The sequence below is a fragment of the Stegodyphus dumicola genome, chromosome 4, assembly GCF_044657685.1.
Source record: "Stegodyphus dumicola isolate Sdum_Otavi_A_Nest chromosome 4, ASM4465768v1".
Classification (NCBI taxonomy): domain Eukaryota; kingdom Metazoa; phylum Arthropoda; class Arachnida; order Araneae; family Eresidae; genus Stegodyphus; species Stegodyphus dumicola.
In genome coordinates, this window is record NC_140771.1 from 14,726,119 (window position 1) to 14,745,563 (window position 19,445).

A 19,445-nucleotide genomic window follows, 5' to 3' on the forward strand; every position below is an offset into this window, starting at 1 on the left:
CAAACTTTATGCGCATTACGGCTGCGAATTTGCATGTGCGCAAAATACATTTACGAATGCGCGTTTAATGTATAACGGACGGTATAAGCTAAGCTAAAATTATCTAATTATCTATTTCAGTTAATGTTGCAGATTGCGTTGTTTCTTAATCTTCGAATTGGATCCGGCTTATTATTTTTTGCAGACTGTTAGAGCAATTTTATAAAAGTAAGCTTGAACTTTCGATTATGTCAAATAGAATTTCCGATATATATTTACTAATATGTAAAGGATCTACAAAGCAAAAGTATGTTTCGGAGTCCATAAAACAAAAAGTGGAATTGCTGCAAAAAATGGATAAAGGCATATCCTTTGTTTATCTTTAACGCCGTGGCACGCAATGAATTGGAAGTTGATCTGTCAGCACAATCCTTATCTTCAGAGCAGATGTTTTTATTTTATTTCGCTTATAATTCCTTACTAAATGTAGTATTTCATCTCGATGTACTCCGTCTTTGATATGATTTAAATCAAATTCCTCGTCATTATAATTCGCTTCCGATAGCGAAGAAAGTAACAGAAGTTATTGAAAACAAAAAAATTTCGATTGACAAATTAGTCAGTATTCTCGACACAGCAATTATAGGACTTGAACAGCGGAACTCTGTAACTGAACAAGAAATTATGTCTGTTTATAGAATTAAAGAAAATGTATTATCACATAAAAAACGAAACAACTTACATTAAAAGAAATGTTTAATAAAGTAAACAAATAAATATTAAGCTTTTTTTTTTTTTTGTAACTTTTGATACACTTTAGATCATAATTGTTCTTTATTTCGTAAATTACGGTTTCATATTTTTAATTTTATAATTTCTGCTTGCCAGTTTACCAGATTTAAACTGATGAGCTATAATCCGGAATGGCCGAAGTCTCGACGAGTCCAGATTAACGACTTTTGACTGTATTCCATTTCCCTCATATTTTGCTACGTTCTAAAAAGTATGGCAAATTCTGCCTATGCGACTGAGTAATCACTTCTTAATCATTAAATTTTTATTTTTTTAATGTAGTGTATTTGTCATGTGGACTTGTTCTGCATTTATGACAGCATTCTGTTCTTATCATATTTAATAACAGATTATATTGATTCATAAAAAATATATAATTAAGTATAATATATTTCTTATCATTTTAAATCTTAAAAAATTAACCATGCTAATTTTGAAGATACTTTTAAACAGTTCTACAAAGAATGCGAATTTATGCTGATTTATTTTAAATTGAGATTGTGTACATGCATATCAATTCTCTGCAACTAAACCAATGGCCAAACTAAAGACTGGCAGTGTATTTGAAAAGGGGGAGGCTGAAGAGACAAATTATGGGGGAAAAAAGGAAATAATCTTTTCAACAAGTTTAAACATAGGCCAATTTAATATATTCTATATATGTTGATTTTAGAATTTATTTAATTGAATCAATTCTGAAAATCATAAAACTTAATATTTTACTTAAGATTTTATATATTTTTATTCTTTTCTGACAAATAAACATAACACATAAGCAACGATTTTTGTACAACAGCAAAGAACTAAGTGAAAATATATATTAAAATTTACATATATACAAGTGTTATGGAAATCTTCACAAATATATTTTTCTTAAATCGGATGGGAAAACTATCATGTTACACTGTGGACAAAGTTTCTTGACACCCTGTAAAAAAATAATGGTAATATTTATATTTTAAACTTCATACATTTTTTGCTTTTAGCTGAAATAAATGCTTATAATTTTATTTTGCATAATATTTAGATAAATTTTGTAATGGCTTTCAATCTTTTTACAGGCCAATGGGCTATTTATAAAAATCAGTACACAAATTATTGTATTAAAAATTCGGATAGCATTTTATATTTATTCTTTAATTTATACAATCAATTTTAATAATAATTTTAAAAAAATGGAATTATATTTTTATCAAAATAATCGACTAATGTCCGATTATGAGTTAATAGAATTAGAAAAAGCTGTGTACCAGTTTGTACACATTTCTGCACATTAAGAAACCTTAGGGATCATTAATGAAAATTAAGAATTTATCAGTAAATGCAAATTGAATAAACTAAGGCAGCTAACTATATATACAACTAACTTCACATTTGTAAACTATTATAAGAAAATGGAAGTATACATAGAAGGCATTATTCTTTAACATAACTGTAAAACAAATATGAGAATAAAGTTAACTTTCTGAAAATTATAAACCAATTAACATTTAATTAGGAAAATAAGTTCCAGAAATATTCATATTTTACAGTTATGATAGTATATTTACAACGAGATTTACATTAAAACTAATTTTTTTTTAAAGTGGTCATTAAAAAAACACTACACAGTCTGAGGAAATATTGCAGGATACAGTAACAGGTATTACATTTACAGCAAAAAAATCCTGAAATCCAGATGCTGAATAATCAGAATAAACCTTACACATATTTTTTTTAAAGGAAAGTTTCCTTTTTTCCAGCAATACAGGAATAAAGAATATCACACTTAAAAAAGTTAATGTGCCACAAATCTATTTTTGGTCTGATTAACCAAGATTCATTTTACTTCATAATCATCATTGTGAGGAAATAGTACATGCTGTTTATAGGATCCTACATTACAGGATTTTACATGTTGTTTTACTTATAAACAGTTGCCACCTTAAGAACAAGATTTTTTTTTTTTTTTTTTTGTGTGTGTGTGTGTCCTTGAATGATTGTAGGTGGGAAGCACCATTTTTCTAGCTTATATTTCTATCTTTTCAATCTCTGTATATAATAAAAGACCAATGCATACCTGCCAACTTTTACGAAAATGCGTTTGTCTTTACGATTTTACGATCGTAATCCATTTTTTACGATTTTTTTCCTTTTTCAAGTGTTTTTAGTGATTTTTGTCGAAATTTTAGAATTTTTTGCCAATTGCATTGTGTTTTACCGCTAACTACCGACTACTTCGAATCCAGTAACCTGCGGTTTCTCCCAACTCACTGCTTAACCAGCTAATCCAATGCGCTGAACTTGTTTCTCCCACTCTTTTCTTTGTGGGCGCCAGATTATTTTTTTAGCGTGGATTGTCGCATTCTGTTTTTTTTTTTTTTTTTTTTTCTTTTCACGTGCTACGAATTTTCTTAATACGTTGTTGTTACGAAATGAGTTAAAAAAAAACGTATTCTCAATATTTTCGGCCTGCCTACAAAGCCGAATTTCCAACAATTAAAGAATCCTTCAAAGGAAATAACTATGCATTTTGCAACGTGTGCGTGTGTGACTTCATAATAAGTCACGGTGGAAGAAGCGACATTGTGAAGCATGTTAAGTCTAAAAAGCATGAAGTTAATGCTTCGGCTTCGACAACGTCAAAGAAAGTGGATGATTTTTTTTCAAATTCGGATGCCGATATCATTTTGGCAGAGTTAATGTTTACACAGTTTGAAGACTTTGCCAGTTCTGGAGAAGATAGACTTGATGTCCTCATTGGTACCTTAAAAAGAATAAAAAAAGCTGATGGAACGCCAAAATATGATAGACTAGCAAGAGTTTTATGTGCTATTCTCGTAATTCCACACAGTAATGCTGAGTGCGAGAGTCTTCAGTGTTGTGAAGAAAAACAAAACTATGTTTCGTTCTTCAATTTCACCAAAAACTCTAGAAAACATTTTAATTGCTAAATGTTATGAGGAAACTAATTGTTATGACAGGAAATTTTCCAAAGAATTTTTGGCTAAAGCCAAAAAATGCACTCTAAATTCATTGCAATAATTTTTTGTGTAACATTAAGTTCTTGAATTAAGACACAATAACACGCCGAATAAATACTAATTCAGAAGTCAAACAACAAAAATCAGCGTTAATTTACAAAATTTTCACAGGACTAGTTTCGATGGTTTTACCGAACCATCATCTTCAGCTGCAAAACCGCAAATGAACAAGATAGGAGATAATGTTTAGATAAGATAAGAAAGCCTGGACAAGAATAAGCAAGTGGCGCCATCTGTTGGCGAAACCAGAACTAAAACATAATTTCTCTAAGAGCCGAAGGCAAATTTGGATTGGAATTAGGATCGTTAACTAGAACAGAAAGATTTTTATGAATGTGAAATGCCTCTAGAAAATCCAGTTCTCCAATGGAAGATGTTTTTTGAATAATTTTGGCAGCAGAAAAATTGAAAGTGTGATTTTCGGACCAACAATGTTGAGCAACAGAAGACTTCTGTGTTTCCTTTTTTCTAACATATGCCTCATGTTCTTTGACGCGAAATTTTAAGGCTCTCTTAGTTTGGCCAATGTAAATTAAACCGCACTGGCAAGGAATCCTATAAATACCCCAGGAATTCATATCCGGAATGGGGTCCTTGAGTATAGAAGTTGGAATTTTATTGATGGGAGAGTAAACAACCCGAAAGTTAAATTTCTGCAAAATATGTGCAACTTTATAGCTAATTGATGGAAAGAAGGGAATGACAACAGAATTTTTATAATCTCCTAAAATAAGAGTGTGGCTTTTTGGGTGTTGAGATGAGAATTTTTTAACTGCTTGATTAATAATGTTGGGTGAAAAGTCCCTGTCAATAGCTATTGCTTTTAAATAATTTAGTTCTTCATCAAGGGCTAGTTTGGAGGAGCAAACTTGAAGAGCACGGAAAACATAGGAATAAAATGAAGCTAACTTTTGTTTAGTCGGATGACATGATTTAAAGTGTGGTGGAAGGCAAACCGATGAAGGTTTACGGTAAACTGTAGTACTGAAGTTGGATGTGTTACGTGTGACCAGAATGTCGAGAAACGGAAGAGAATTGCAAGTCTCAAGTTCAAAAGTGAACTGAATAGCAGAATCAATAGAATTCATTGTTGAAAGAACTCTATTTAAATCATCTTTATTACCTTCAAACAGGGTAAAAGTATCGTCTACGTAGCGGAACCATGCCGGGAAGTTCTGTTAAATTGCAAACTTGCCTTACTTCGGTCCGTGATAAGGGATACACATCAACAATTGTCCAAAATTGAACATGAACTCTATAAGCTTCATCTGGAACTCGCTAAAACATATCCAAAATTCACTGCCCTTGAACAAAAGTCTTGGTCTAGAACGGAGAATGCAGTTAACCGTCATAAAAACACCCTTGCAGTTAAATTCGAAAAACTTCTTTTACAGTCTTCCAGTTCAAGTAGTTCAAAAAATCTTCCCATTGTAAACATCAAGCCAATAGTTAATATTTCTAATGTTAGTCTTTCAGAAGAACAAGAGAGAATTCTAAAATATAATTTTAACTTCTCACAAACCTGTAAACCCTCGATTCCAAAGATTTTGGCTCCTATCGAAAAAGCTTTCAAGTTCAGTAAAGTTTCAGATTCACAGAAAGAAATGATTAGGCATCTTATCGCTCATAATGTGAAATTCAATAATAAACCTTTGAAACCAAATCTAACTGCGAGAGAAAGAGCTACAATGCGCGAGATTCATTCTAACCCGGATATTGTCATTTCAAAAGCCGACAAAGGTGGCCAGATAGTCGTCATGGATAAGAACACTTACATCGATGGTGTCACTAAACTCTTAAACGGAGGACCATATAATCCGATCCCTAAAGATCCTTCACTTTCGGACTTATCCAAAATAAAAACTGCGATCAAATCTTCGCAAATCATTTCAAGCAACTTAAAACATTCGCTTATCCCATCTTTTGCGAATTGTGCCAGATTATATGCTCTTCCCAAAATTCATAAAAGTCGTATTCCCTTCCGCCCTATTGTATCAAATTTAGGTACTGCCTCGTATCCATTAGCTAAATATTTAGTTTCTAGATTTTCCACTCTATTAGACAATAACATTTACACCATAAAAAATTCAATAGAGTTTGTAAAAAAGGTTAAAAACATTTCTCCTCGTAATTTACTCATGGTTTCTTTTGATGTAAAATCATTATTCACCAATGTCCCAGTGGAGGGTGCATTAAGATGTCTAGAAACCAGACTTAGCGAATTTCATTTCTCTTGCATCGAAATTGATGAGCTAATTTCTCTCACTCAACTCTGTTTGAAACAAACACATTTTGTTTTCCAAAATAAATATTACAAGCAAACTGAGGGATTAGCCATGGGAAGCCCCCTCAGTCCCATCCTGGCTGATATCTACATGCATTATTATGAATCAAAATTGTTTGAAACTTTAAACTTCCCGGCATGGTTCCGCTACGTAGACGATACTTTTACCCTGTTTAAAGGTAATAAAGATGATTTAAATAGAGTTCTTTCAACAATGAACTCTATTGATCCTGCTATTCAGTTCACTTTTGAACTTGAGACTTGCAATTCTCTTCCGTTTCTCGACATTCTGGTCACACGTAACACATCCAACTTCAGTACTACAGTTTACCGTAAACCTTCATCGGTTTGCCTTCCACCACACTTTAAATCATGTCATCCGACTAAACAAAAGTTAGCTTCATTTTATTCCTATGTTTTCCGTGCTCTTCAAGTTTGCTCCTCCAAACTAGCCCTTGATGAAGAGCTAAATTATTTAAAAGCAATAGCTATTGACAGGGACTTTTCACCCAACATTATTAATCAAGCAGTTAAAAAATTCTCATCTCAACACCCAAAAAGCCACACTCTTATTTTAGGAGATTATAAAAATTCTGTTGTCATTCCCTTCTTTCCATCAATTAGCTATAAAGTTGCACATATTTTGCAGAAATTTAACTTTCGGGTTGTTTACTCTCCCATCAATAAAATTCCAACTTCTATACTCAAGGACCCCATTCCGGATATGAATTCCTGGGGTATTTATAGGATTCCTTGCCAGTGCGGTTTAATTTACATTGGCCAAACTAAGAGAGCCTTAAAATTTCGCGTCAAAGAACATGAGGCATATGTTAGAAAAAAGGAAACACAGAAGTCTTCTGTTGCTCAACATTGTTGGTCCGAAAATCACACTTTCAATTTTTCTGCTGCCAAAATTATTCAAAAAACATCTTCCATTGGAGAACTGGATTTTCTAGAGGCATTTCACATTCATAAAAATCTTTCTGTTCTAGTTAACGATCCTAATTCCAATCCAAATTTGCCTTCGGCTCTTAGAGAAATTATGTTTTAGTTCTGGTTTCGCCAACAGATGGCGCCACTTGCTTATTCTTGTCCAGGCTTTCTTATCTTATCTAAACATTATCTCCTATCTTGTTCATTTGCGGTTTTGCAGCTGAAGATGATGGTTCGGTAAAACCATCGAAACTAGTCCTGTGAAAATTTTGTAAATTAACGCTGATTTTTGTTGTTTGACTTCTGAATTAGTATTTATTCGGCGTGTTATTGTGTCTTAATTATAGAAGCCCCAAACAGGCTTACATTTTGCGATCTTTTTTGCACGTGGTGTGGCCGCCATTTTGTGATTGTAGGAGTTTCGGTGAGTACATTTTTGCAATATTCAAGTTATGTTTATGTTTTGTACATTTGGATATTGTGCTTTGCTTGTCTGATTTCATGCATTTTGCTTACAAACATTTTGTTTTCTATTCATTTCAGTGAGGGATTTTTCTGCTATTTTGTGTGTACTTTATTATTGCTCAGTTAATTTAGTTTGATTTTCTGCATTGTTTATCATGCCTTCATCCGTTAATCGTTTCACTAAATTACGCTTGAAACGGCAAAAATCCCTGAATCATCTTGACTTTTTACTTAAATGTAAATGTAAAAAATTGATCCCCAATTTTATTCAAATCAAGTCTAATCAAAAACCTTCGAGTCGCGTTTCAAGAATTCTGTTAAATTGCAAACTTACACGTCAACAATTGTCCAAAATTGAACATGAACTCTATAAGCTTCATCTGGAACTCGCTAAAACATATCCAAAATTCACTGCCCTTGAACAAAAGTCTTGGTCTAGAACGGAGAATGCAGTTAACCGTCATAAAAACACCCTTGCAGTTAAATTCGAAAAACTTCTTTTACAGTCTTCCAGTTCAAGTAGTTCAAAAAATCTTCCCATTGTAAACATCAAGCCAATAGTTAATATTTCTAATGTTAGTCTTTCAGAAGAACAAGAGAGAATTCTAAAATATAATTTTAACTTCTCACAAACATGTAAACCCTCGATTCCAAAGATTTTGGCTCCTATCGAAAAAGCTTTCAAGTTCAGTAAAGTTTCAGATTCACAGAAAGAAATGATTAGGCATCTTATCGCTCATAATGTGAAATTCAATAATAAACCTTTGAAACCAAATCTAACTGCGAGAGAAAGAGCTACAATGCGCGAGATTCATTCTAACCCGGATATTGTCATTTCAAAAGCCGACAAAGGTGGCCAGATAGTCGTCATGGATAAGAACACTTACATCAATGGTGTCACTAAACTCTTAAACGGAGGACCATATAATCCGATCCCTAAAGATCCTTCACCTTCGGACTTATCCAAAATAAAAACTGCGATCAAATCTTCGCAAATCATTTCAAGCAACTTAAAACATTCGCTTATCCCATCTGTTGCGAATTGTGCCAGATTATATGCTCTTCCCAAAATTCATAAAAGTGGTATTCCTTTCCGCCCTATTGTATCAAATTTAGGTACTGCCTCGTATCCATTAGCTAAATATTTAGTTTCTAGATTTTCCACTCTATTAGACAATAACATTTACACCATAAAAAATTCAATAGAGTTTGTAAAAAAGGTTAAAAACATTTCTCCTCGTAATTTACTCATGGTTTCTTTTGATGTAAAATCATTATTCACCAATGTCCCAGTGGAGGGTGCATTAAGATGTCTAGAAACCAGACTTAGCGAATTTCATTTCTCTTGCATCGAAATTGATGAGCTAATTTCTCTCACTCAACTCTGTTTGAAACAAACACATTTTGTTTTCCAAAATAAATATTACAAGCAAACTGAGGGATTAGCCATGGGAAGCCCCCTCAGTCCCATCCTGGCTGATATCTACATGCATTATTATGAATCAAAATTGTTTGAAACTTTAAACTTCCCGGCATGGTTCCGCTACGTAGACGATACTTTTACCCTGTTTAAAGGTAATAAAGATGATTTAAATAGAGTTCTTTCAACAATGAACTCTATTGATCCTGCTATTCAGTTCACTTTTGAACTTGAGACTTGCAATTCTCTTCCGTTTCTCGACATTCTGGTCACACGTAACACATCCAACTTCAGTACTACAGTTTACCGTAAACCTTCATCGGTTTGCCTTCCACCACACTTTAAATCATGTCATCCGACTAAACAAAAGTTAGCTTCATTTTATTCCTATGTTTTCCGTGCTCTTCAAGTTTGCTCCTCCAAACTAGCCCTTGATGAAGAGCTAAATTATTTAAAAGCAATAGCTATTGACAGGGACTTTTCACCCAACATTATTAATCAAGCAGTTAAAAAATTCTCATCTCAACACCCAAAAAGCCACACTCTTATTTTAGGAGATTATAAAAATTCTGTTGTCATTCCCTTCTTTCCATCAATTAGCTATAAAGTTGCACATATTTTGCAGAAATTTAACTTTCGGGTTGTTTACTCTCCCATCAATAAAATTCCAACTTCTATACTCAAGGACCCCATTCCGGATATGAATTCCTGGGGTATTTATAGGATTCCTTGCCAGTGCGGTTTAATTTACATTGGCCAAACTAAGAGAGCCTTAAAATTTCGCGTCAAAGAACATGAGGCATATGTTAGAAAAAAGGAAACACAGAAGTCTTCTGTTGCTCAACATTGTTGGTCCGAAAATCACACTTTCAATTTTTCTGCTGCCAAAATTATTCAAAAAACATCTTCCATTGGAGAACTGGATTTTCTAGAGGCATTTCACATTCATAAAAATCTTTCTGTTCTAGTTAACGATCCTAATTCCAATCCAAATTTGCCTTCGGCTCTTAGAGAAATTATGTTTTAGTTCTGGTTTCGCCAACAGATGGCGCCACTTGCTTATTCTTGTCCAGGCTTTCTTATCTTATCTAAACATTATCTCCTATCTTGTTCATTTGCGGTTTTGCAGCTGAAGATGATGGTTCGGTAAAACCATCGAAACTAGTCCTGTGAAAATTTTGTAAATTAACGCTGATTTTTGTTGTTTGACTTCTGAATTAGTATTTATTCGGCGTGTTATTGTGTCTTAATTATAGAAGCCCCAAACAGGCTTACATTTTGCGATCTTTTTTGCACGTGGTGTGGCCGCCATTTTGTGATTGTAGGAGTTTCGGTGAGTACATTTTTGCAATATTCAAGTTATGTTTATGTTTTGTACATTTGGATATTGTGCTTTGCTTGTCTGATTTCATGCATTTTGCTTACAAACATTTTGTTTTCTATTCATTTCAGTGAGGGATTTTTCTGCTATTTTGTGTGTACTTTATTATTGCTCAGTTAATTTAGTTTGATTTTCTGCATTGTTTATCATGCCTTCATCCGTTAATCGTTTCACTAAATTACGCTTGAAACGGCAAAAATCCCTGAATCATCTTGACTTTTTACTTAAATGTAAATGTAAAAAATTGATCCCCAATTTTATTCAAATCAAGTCTAATCAAAAACCTTCGAGTCGCGTTTCAAGAATTCTGTTAAATTGCAAACTTACACGTCAACAATTGTCCAAAATTGAACATGAACTCTATAAGCTTCATCTGGAACTCGCTAAAACATATCCAAAATTCACTGCCCTTGAACAAAAGTCTTGGTCTAGAACGGAGAATGCAGTTAACCGTCATAAAAACACCCTTGCAGTTAAATTCGAAAAACTTCTTTTACAGTCTTCCAGTTCAAATAGTTCAAAAAATCTTCCCATTGTAAACATCAAGCCAATAGTTAATATTTCTAATGTTAGTCTTTCAGAAGAACAAGAGAGAATTCTAAAATATAATTTTAACTTCTCACAAACATGTAAACCCTCGATTCCAAAGATTTTGGCTCCTATCGAAAAAGCTTTCAAGTTCAGTAAAGTTTCAGATTCACAGAAAGAAATGATTAGGCATCTTATCGCTCATAATGTGAAATTCAATAATAAACCTTTGAAACCAAATCTAACTGCGAGAGAAAGAGCTACAATGCGCGAGATTCATTCTAACCCGGATATTGTCATTTCAAAAGCCGACAAAGGTGGCCAGATAGTCGTCATGGATAAGAACACTTACATCAATGGTGTCACTAAACTCTTAAACGGAGGACCATATAATCCGATCCCTAAAGATCCTTCACCTTCGGACTTATCCAAAATAAAAACTGCGATCAAATCTTCGCAAATCATTTCAAGCAACTTAAAACATTCGCTTATCCCATCTGTTGCGAATTGTGCCAGATTATATGCTCTTCCCAAAATTCATAAAAGTGGTATTCCTTTCCGCCCTATTGTATCAAATTTAGGTACTGCCTCGTATCCATTAGCTAAATATTTAGTTTCTAGATTTTCCACTCTATTAGACAATAACATTTACACCATAAAAAATTCAATAGAGTTTGTAAAAAAGGTTAAAAACATTTCTCCTCGTAATTTACTCATGGTTTCTTTTGATGTAAAATCATTATTCACCAATGTCCCAGTGGAGGGTGCATTAAGATGTCTAGAAACCAGACTTAGCGAATTTCATTTCTCTTGCATCGAAATTGATGAGCTAATTTCTCTCACTCAACTCTGTTTGAAACAAACACATTTTGTTTTCCAAAATAAATATTACAAGCAAACTGAGGGATTAGCCATGGGAAGCCCCCTCAGTCCCATCCTGGCTGATATCTACATGCATTATTATGAATCAAAATTGTTTGAAACTTTAAACTTCCCGGCATGGTTCCGCTACGTAGACGATACTTTTACCCTGTTTAAAGGTAATAAAGATGATTTAAATAGAGTTCTTTCAACAATGAACTCTATTGATCCTGCTATTCAGTTCACTTTTGAACTTGAGACTTGCAATTCTCTTCCGTTTCTCGACATTCTGGTCACACGTAACACATCCAACTTCAGTACTACAGTTTACCGTAAACCTTCATCGGTTTGCCTTCCACCACACTTTAAATCATGTCATCCGACTAAACAAAAGTTAGCTTCATTTTATTCCTATGTTTTCCGTGCTCTTCAAGTTTGCTCCTCCAAACTAGCCCTTGATGAAGAGCTAAATTATTTAAAAGCAATAGCTATTGACAGGGACTTTTCACCCAACATTATTAATCAAGCAGTTAAAAAATTCTCATCTCAACACCCAAAAAGCCACACTCTTATTTTAGGAGATTATAAAAATTCTGTTGTCATTCCCTTCTTTCCATCAATTAGCTATAAAGTTGCACATATTTTGCAGAAATTTAACTTTCGGGTTGTTTACTCTCCCATCAATAAAATTCCAACTTCTATACTCAAGGACCCCATTCCGGATATGAATTCCTGGGGTATTTATAGGATTCCTTGCCAGTGCGGTTTAATTTACATTGGCCAAACTAAGAGAGCCTTAAAATTTCGCGTCAAAGAACATGAGGCATATGTTAGAAAAAAGGAAACACAGAAGTCTTCTGTTGCTCAACATTGTTGGTCCAAAAATCACACTTTCAATTTTTCTGCTGCCAAAATTATTCAAAAAACATCTTCCATTGGAGAACTGGATTTTCTAGAGGCATTTCACATTCATAAAAATCTTTCTGTTCTAGTTAACGATCCTAATTCCAATCCAAATTTGCCTTCGGCTTTTAGAGAAATCATGTTTTAGTTCTGGTTTCGCCAACAGATGGCGCCACTTGCTTATTCTTGTCCAGGCTTTCTTATCTTATCTAAACATTATTTCCTATCTTGTTCATTTGCGGTTTTGCAGCTGAAGATGATGGTTCGGTAAAACCATCGAAACTAGTCCTGTGAAAATTTTGTAAATTAACGCTGATTTTTGTTGTTTGACTTCTGAATTAGTATTAAGTTCTTGTTTAATGTTTCCTAATAAATTTTTTAGTTACTACTTAATTGAGATTTACTAATGTAAGTACAATTTTCTTTTTTCTATTTGTATAAATTGTTATTTTTTTAATATCAAAGCATGATATTAATTCTTCGTGTTCTTCTGAATTTTGGAGAAATCTTCTGAATTTGGGGGAGAAATCTTCTGAAGTTTTATCTTTAGAGGTTGGCAGGTATGCCAATGCTTGTTTGAAGTGGAATGTTACACATGCAGAGTACAAGGTTACACAAACTGGCTATTTTATTAGCACAGTAGGGAGGAAATGAGAAAATTAAATTACAATCCCCTTAAGCTCCACTGTGAATTGTGCTCTTCCTTAATTTTCTGAATTGATTGAGCTTATTATTTTGTTTAGTCTGTTATTATTATCGCTATCTTATTAAAATGAAAATTGTAATGAAAGATATTTCTTTTCTTTTTTTAATGAAAGATTTTATGCTTTTCTTGGGACTGTATATGCAACAATCAGCCCAATGATCATCAATTAATAGATAGCAAAATCTATATTTACAATTTTTGCTTACTACATTTTAATTTTATGAAATGATTATTCAAAAACTTTCCTTGTGCAGAATACTTGTTTCTTGAAGAAACAAGACAGCCACTTTTTCTTCCCTTGGCAAATCTCAAATCATAGAAATCCATTTCAATTGGGAAAAAAACTATCATTAAATGAAAAAAAAAAAAAAAAAAAAAAAAAAAAAAACATGCTTGTGTTAAGAAAGAATCCAAATTACAGTGAATAGACCTAATGGCAAGGAAATATTTGTATTGGCATTGTATGGCTTTGATGGAAAAGAACAGCAATTTTTTCTGATTAATGGAATATTCAAGATATACTAAATGAAGAAGATACAGTCTTAACTGCAAGGGCAATGCCTCAATTATTAATCAATTAATGGGTAGTATGGTTTAAATGCAGGAAATATCACTATCAACAATGAAAAAAGTTATAAAAATGTTTGTGAGGAAGAAAAGATTCAGTCAACTATTTAGTGATGATTCTTAATACAACAATTATAGAATTTGGTAGGCAGAGATTTTTAACTGTGAAAAACATTTCTTCTTTTTAACACCTTATCTAAGTTCATTTGCTTTAATAAACAAATCTATGTTTCCAACAGTCTCTACTTCATCTGCTGTTCAATTCATCTGTAATCAATTTTTCCTCAATAACTTTTCTCTTCATCTTTGAATTTTCAGAGTAGATTTTTGTTCTTCAAAAAAAAAAAAAAAAAATTATGTATTTAGAATGTGCAGAAGGCATTCCTAATTTTATTTCTTTAATAACGTTAATATTGAGAATAACTCCAAAAAAACTACCTGAAATGATTTATAGTGCACTAAAATATATATATAATATGAATTTTTAAGTTATTAATTTTCAACATTTTTATTAAGAAAGAAACTCCTTTTCATAGAAGTCTATGCATATGATAGGATTAAAACCCCTTTTGCATTTTCCCTAGTTTGTGTGCAGTGAAAAGCATGAAAATATAAAACAGAAAATAAAGAAAGATTTCTGGATCAAAAGCAGAAAATTAAAATAACTTTGGTTCCACAGCTATTTTTCAAAATTTCTCCGCATAATAAGAGAAATTCACAGTATTCTTCCTGTAAAACATGTTTATTCTTTGTTAATTCTAGGAATACTTTAAAAAAAATTGTCAGAGGCTTTGTTCTGGATTTTTAACCAATAACTGTGGGTTTAGCTTTCAGATCTTACTATAACATTCCAAAGTACATAGTTTTTAGAGAAAAATTGCCTCAACAGCCAACTCACTACCATACCTGCCAACTCTGTAAGAGTAACAGAAGATTTTTGAAAAAATTCAGAGGGGAAAAAATAATAAAGTGGATTTTACAAAGAAAACTGACACATAGCTGAATATTTTGAAACAATTACAAGGTGAGAAGATCTTAAAATAAAAAATGTAAAAGCAAATAAATGAAATTAATTTTAAAATAATTACAGTAGCATTTTGCTTATCTAAAAAATCAATCGAAACCTGTTGCTTCATAACTTTTGTTACCTTGTTTATTTTTCAGAACCATAAGCATATAGAATTTATAAGTCATTAAACTGAATGATGAACAACTTTAAAATATGACAGAAAATAAAAATGTTTTATCAACCCAAAGGGGCAATTTGCCCAGAAGGGCTATATTAATTTCGTTTTGCCATTTTGCGTTGATTCACTATAAACAGCGAATCACTTTTTAAATTGTTGCCACCAAATATTAGATCCCTGTATTATATTAAAGAAATTAAATATTGAAGAATCTACATTAATGTATGTGTTTCTCACATTGTGATAAAACAATGGTATCTAGTGCCATCAGATTTTGAATAACGTATGTCTCCACCTGTATATGGGCATCTGGAAGCCCAAATTTGGAATTTGTTTTATTATCTATTTCATATTCTGGAAAGAAATTATGAGTTTTTGATTAAGAAACTCAACCATTTCATAGTGAGCAACGGCAACACTGAAAAAATGTTTTTTTTCCTCTCCTGCGCATGAGACTGTGTATCAAAAATTCTAAAGATATGCTCTTTTAAATATTTTGCTGTATTGCTCTTGAATTGAATTTTATGGCTTAAGTGCAAAGAACATGATAATTAACAAATAAAGGTAACATACAAAATGTTAAAAAAAGTCCTTTTGGGCATAATATAAAATCTGAAAGATTTCAGATTTTTTAATGTTATTTTTCTAAAAATATAATTCAATACATTAATTTTAATGATATTCAACAATGTTATTATATTAGTAAAAAATTAGCATAAAAGTAATAAATTTATGTATAAAAAATTATGTTGACAAATGTAGAGATGCACTAAAAAATGTTCCGAAAAGTTTTTTTAATGTAATAAAGAGGACTGAATTTAAATGCTGCCAACAATATTTTAGTTAAACACATATTTCGCGATGAATCACCAAATTGGCACAATTTGTACATATAAGTACATATAAGATATTAGATTCTATGGATAAACATAGTAATATATCATATAATTAGTGTAAAACAAAATTAAGTACAAATATTAAATGATTAAAATTGGTTTAATCTTTATAAAAAGTTCTACAAATATCTACAGTAGATAAAATAATTCAGATCAGACAAAATTTAATCAGAAAAATTAAGAGGTGTGGCGAAAACTCTGGACTATTTCATTTATTGCTGGGGAACATTTTCCTTGGTAAAGGTTTAATTAAAAACCTAGGATATTCTGTGATCAATCTACCAGGAGATCAGATGAAAAACTCTGAGAGATGGCAGGTAGGGTATATAATACATGATTTTTTTTTACTGAATTCTTTAACACATTGCTGATTGTTTTAAAACCTATTTAAATCCTTTATTTTTATATCAAATATTTTTAATTGAATTTTATTATGAATGATCCTCGAAATAACAATCATGTCTCAAGATGTCTCTCCATTATGACTCAAAAATACATGATCATCCAGAAAAAGTGTTGTGAAATGCAAGGGTTCTGGCTAAGAAATATTGCTGTATATTATGTATAAGATATAAACTTCATAAATTCTGCTCTAATTTTCAAAACTTCCCCTTAGAGCATGCATAATCATTTAAATTTATAATTAAGAAAAAGTTCCGTTATACTATAATGCAACAATTAAATTCTAAATATATGTATAATAATGACATGTTTTGGAAAGATAGTAGTAACACTATATTTTAAAATGAAGCATTTTTAACATATTTAGCTTAAAGAGTATGCATAAATGTTGATGTACACATAAAAAAACTGGCTAATATATTTATCAAATTGTTGAACAGGAACATTTTTGGATGATACAGCAATTTAAGATTCAAATGCCACAATATTTACCAGTTAATAGATAACCAATGTGCACTGATTAAAATAGCACATTTAACACAGTCTTAAATGTTAACACTTAAGACTATTAATTAATCAAAACTATTGCTCTTTACTCTTGGTTGAAAGGTGTTTCCAAAGAATTGCAGTCTAGATTACAAAAGCTCTATGATTTACAAGTTTAATAGTGAAGTCATCCATGAGCCATTTAATAAAATCATTTTTTAATCATGTTGCTTAGAATTTTACAGTAGTCTAATATATAATCAAAATTTATATACATGTATGTTTGTGTATATTAATTTTTTAACATATATACTGCCATATCAAGGCCCATGTGACTGAGCCATTGGTCATTGCATATTCATATTCGAATTGCGCATATTCGAATTACATATAAATATTCAGATTTTAACCTAAAATATATTTAGATCAGTCATTTTTCTCATGTACTGTTTTACCAAATATTAGGACGCTAATACTACGTAGGGGACATATAAGCTACCTGTGACTGACATTTTTTCCCATTATTATTGTTTTTTTATAGACAGGTCATAAAATCATTACAATTGCAATTTCTAAGTGTTGGCTATCATAATATCTAGTTATATTTTCTTTGGCTATTATGGCCATTTGTTAGTGCAACAGTGTCTGTATTTAATAAAATTGATTACTCAGTATGGCATACTCATTAGATAATAATTTCACTAAACAGATTCAGAGTTTTAACTTTAAAATATAACTCACCATTGTCATCAACCAACATTCTTCACAGTGTACGTGCCAACATGTAGTGGAAACAACTGGCTTTGTATATGATTCCTGTACAGCAAGAGTAAAGAATGAATGAATTTCATTTTTAATAGCTACACAAAGGCACTTGCATATTAAAACCATAAATTGCTAAAATATAATTTTATCATCATTGTCAAAAATTTTCTGTTAACTTACACAAAAATTCAATGCAAAAACTTTCAAAAATTAAGGAATTTAAAATATAAACAAAAGATGAGAAATTGTTATGCATTTATTTACTCTTACTGTTAATGAAAACTTGTGCACAAAATATAAAAAGTAAAAATGAAATACTTAACACATCCTAATTAAATCATTGGTTAGTTTTTCAAATGAACATCAATAAAAATAAAAATCGGATAAAAACAAGCGTATTTTCTTAGACTTTTTTTAATATGCTGTCTAAAAATGTATTAATTACTAACCATGCAGATAAGGCATTTTACACTTTTACTTTGATCTTCTAGGTCTTTAATTTTTTCTTTTAGAGATGAGACAACATGGTCAGAGGGTGAATTTCTGTTGAAAGATAAGAAAGTCTACGTCATATCAGAATTCCATCACACAATGAGATCAAGTGAAATTTATATATGTAACAAAATGGCGAAAAGAAATTTGCTAAAAAATGTGAACATTTGTGTGATTTATAGTTTATAAATCAGCTACTGAAATAAAGTGTTAAGTTATAAATGCACTTAAAGTTCTGGCAATACGTCCTCCAGAAATATCCTGTAACTTTGTGCTTCCAGATGAATGGGCATGAGCTGCGAGTTTATTGAATAGTTTTCATCAATGCTGCGGACCAAACATTTATATTAAATGCAAACAAAAGTTTCTTGAGACAACATTTTCCAGTTTCATACCTGTCTGTAATAACATTTTTAATGTTTCTCAGCTATATGATTTCATTCCGTTTTTGAGCAACATACCCTCCTAGAAGTTTGTACACATTATGCAGTAAAAATTAAACACCTTCCTTTCATCCTAAATTTCATTTACCAAAACATCCATTTACAAAATATTATCAAATTTTAGAACAAAAATATGTGTTTTTTTTAAAGTAAATACTGTCTATATAATTAGTCTGCATATAAATATGCATATGAATAATTATGCATCTATAAGGAAAAAAATAATCATATTTAAATACATAAAGTAGCTGCATATAATAGGTTTATTTAATAAAAAAAATCAAGAATATTACTCACTTTGCAGCAGAAATATCACCTGAAAAAAATAAAGCAGATTTATTAAATATTTACAATTTAAAAAATTAAATAATATAAGACATAAATGTAATAAATATATGTATGATGCATGTTTTGGGAATCTGCTTTTTTGATTCTTTTTAACTACAGGTCAAATCATAATGGAATTCATTTTTTCTATTTTTCTTCCTTTTTATATAGAAAGGTATTCTTTCATTTGTTTAAAAATATTTTTGTATACATACACTGTGCTTAGCTTGATGCTTCACAATATTCTATCTGAGGCTTCTGCTTTTTTATATCAGAAACAGGTTTATAAAGTAATTATTGAAAAATTTGGACATAGTGTTAATGCCATTAACATTTGTTTCTGAAACGTGTGTGATGTGTGAATTATATGGAAGTAGTAACAGAAGCCTCAGGCAAGCCTTTTGGCAAGGAGGTTAGAATAGATATGCCTGCACTTGCAGTCAAAGTTAGACCGAAAAGATGGAAAAGCCAAGAAGGAACTTTGAGGGAGCCACTGTTTTAGCACTTTGGACAATAAAATTGAAGGCTTTGTTGAAGGGATCGATGTTTGGAAGAATAGGGTAGAAAATGATTAATTCAAAATGCTTTTGTTTATAAAAAGCTGG

The 19,445-nt window shown here is 31.5% G+C and overlaps 1 protein-coding gene across 2 annotated transcripts in view; it reads right to left on the reverse strand.

Moving 5' to 3' along the window:
- Nucleotides 1–790: 790 nt before the first annotated feature.
- Nucleotides 791–19,445, reverse strand: part of LOC118204174 (E3 ubiquitin-protein ligase RNF220-like) — a 97,343-nt gene continuing 78,688 nt past the window's right edge. The window contains exons 13-16 of one of the 2 annotated variants that reach the window (XM_085814589.1): nucleotides 18,811–18,829; nucleotides 18,028–18,121; nucleotides 17,555–17,629; nucleotides 791–1,699 (exon numbers count right to left, since the gene is read on the reverse strand). In XM_085814589.1, the coding sequence (XP_085670715.1) occupies nucleotides 1,628–1,699; nucleotides 17,555–17,629; nucleotides 18,028–18,121; nucleotides 18,811–18,829 (260 nt within the window). In that variant the 3' untranslated portion in view covers nucleotides 791–1,627. Of the gene's footprint in view, nucleotides 1,700–13,951; nucleotides 14,175–17,554; nucleotides 17,630–18,027; nucleotides 18,122–18,810; nucleotides 18,830–19,445 lie in introns of those variants that run through there. The other variant, XM_035376502.2, reaches the window with a different exon arrangement.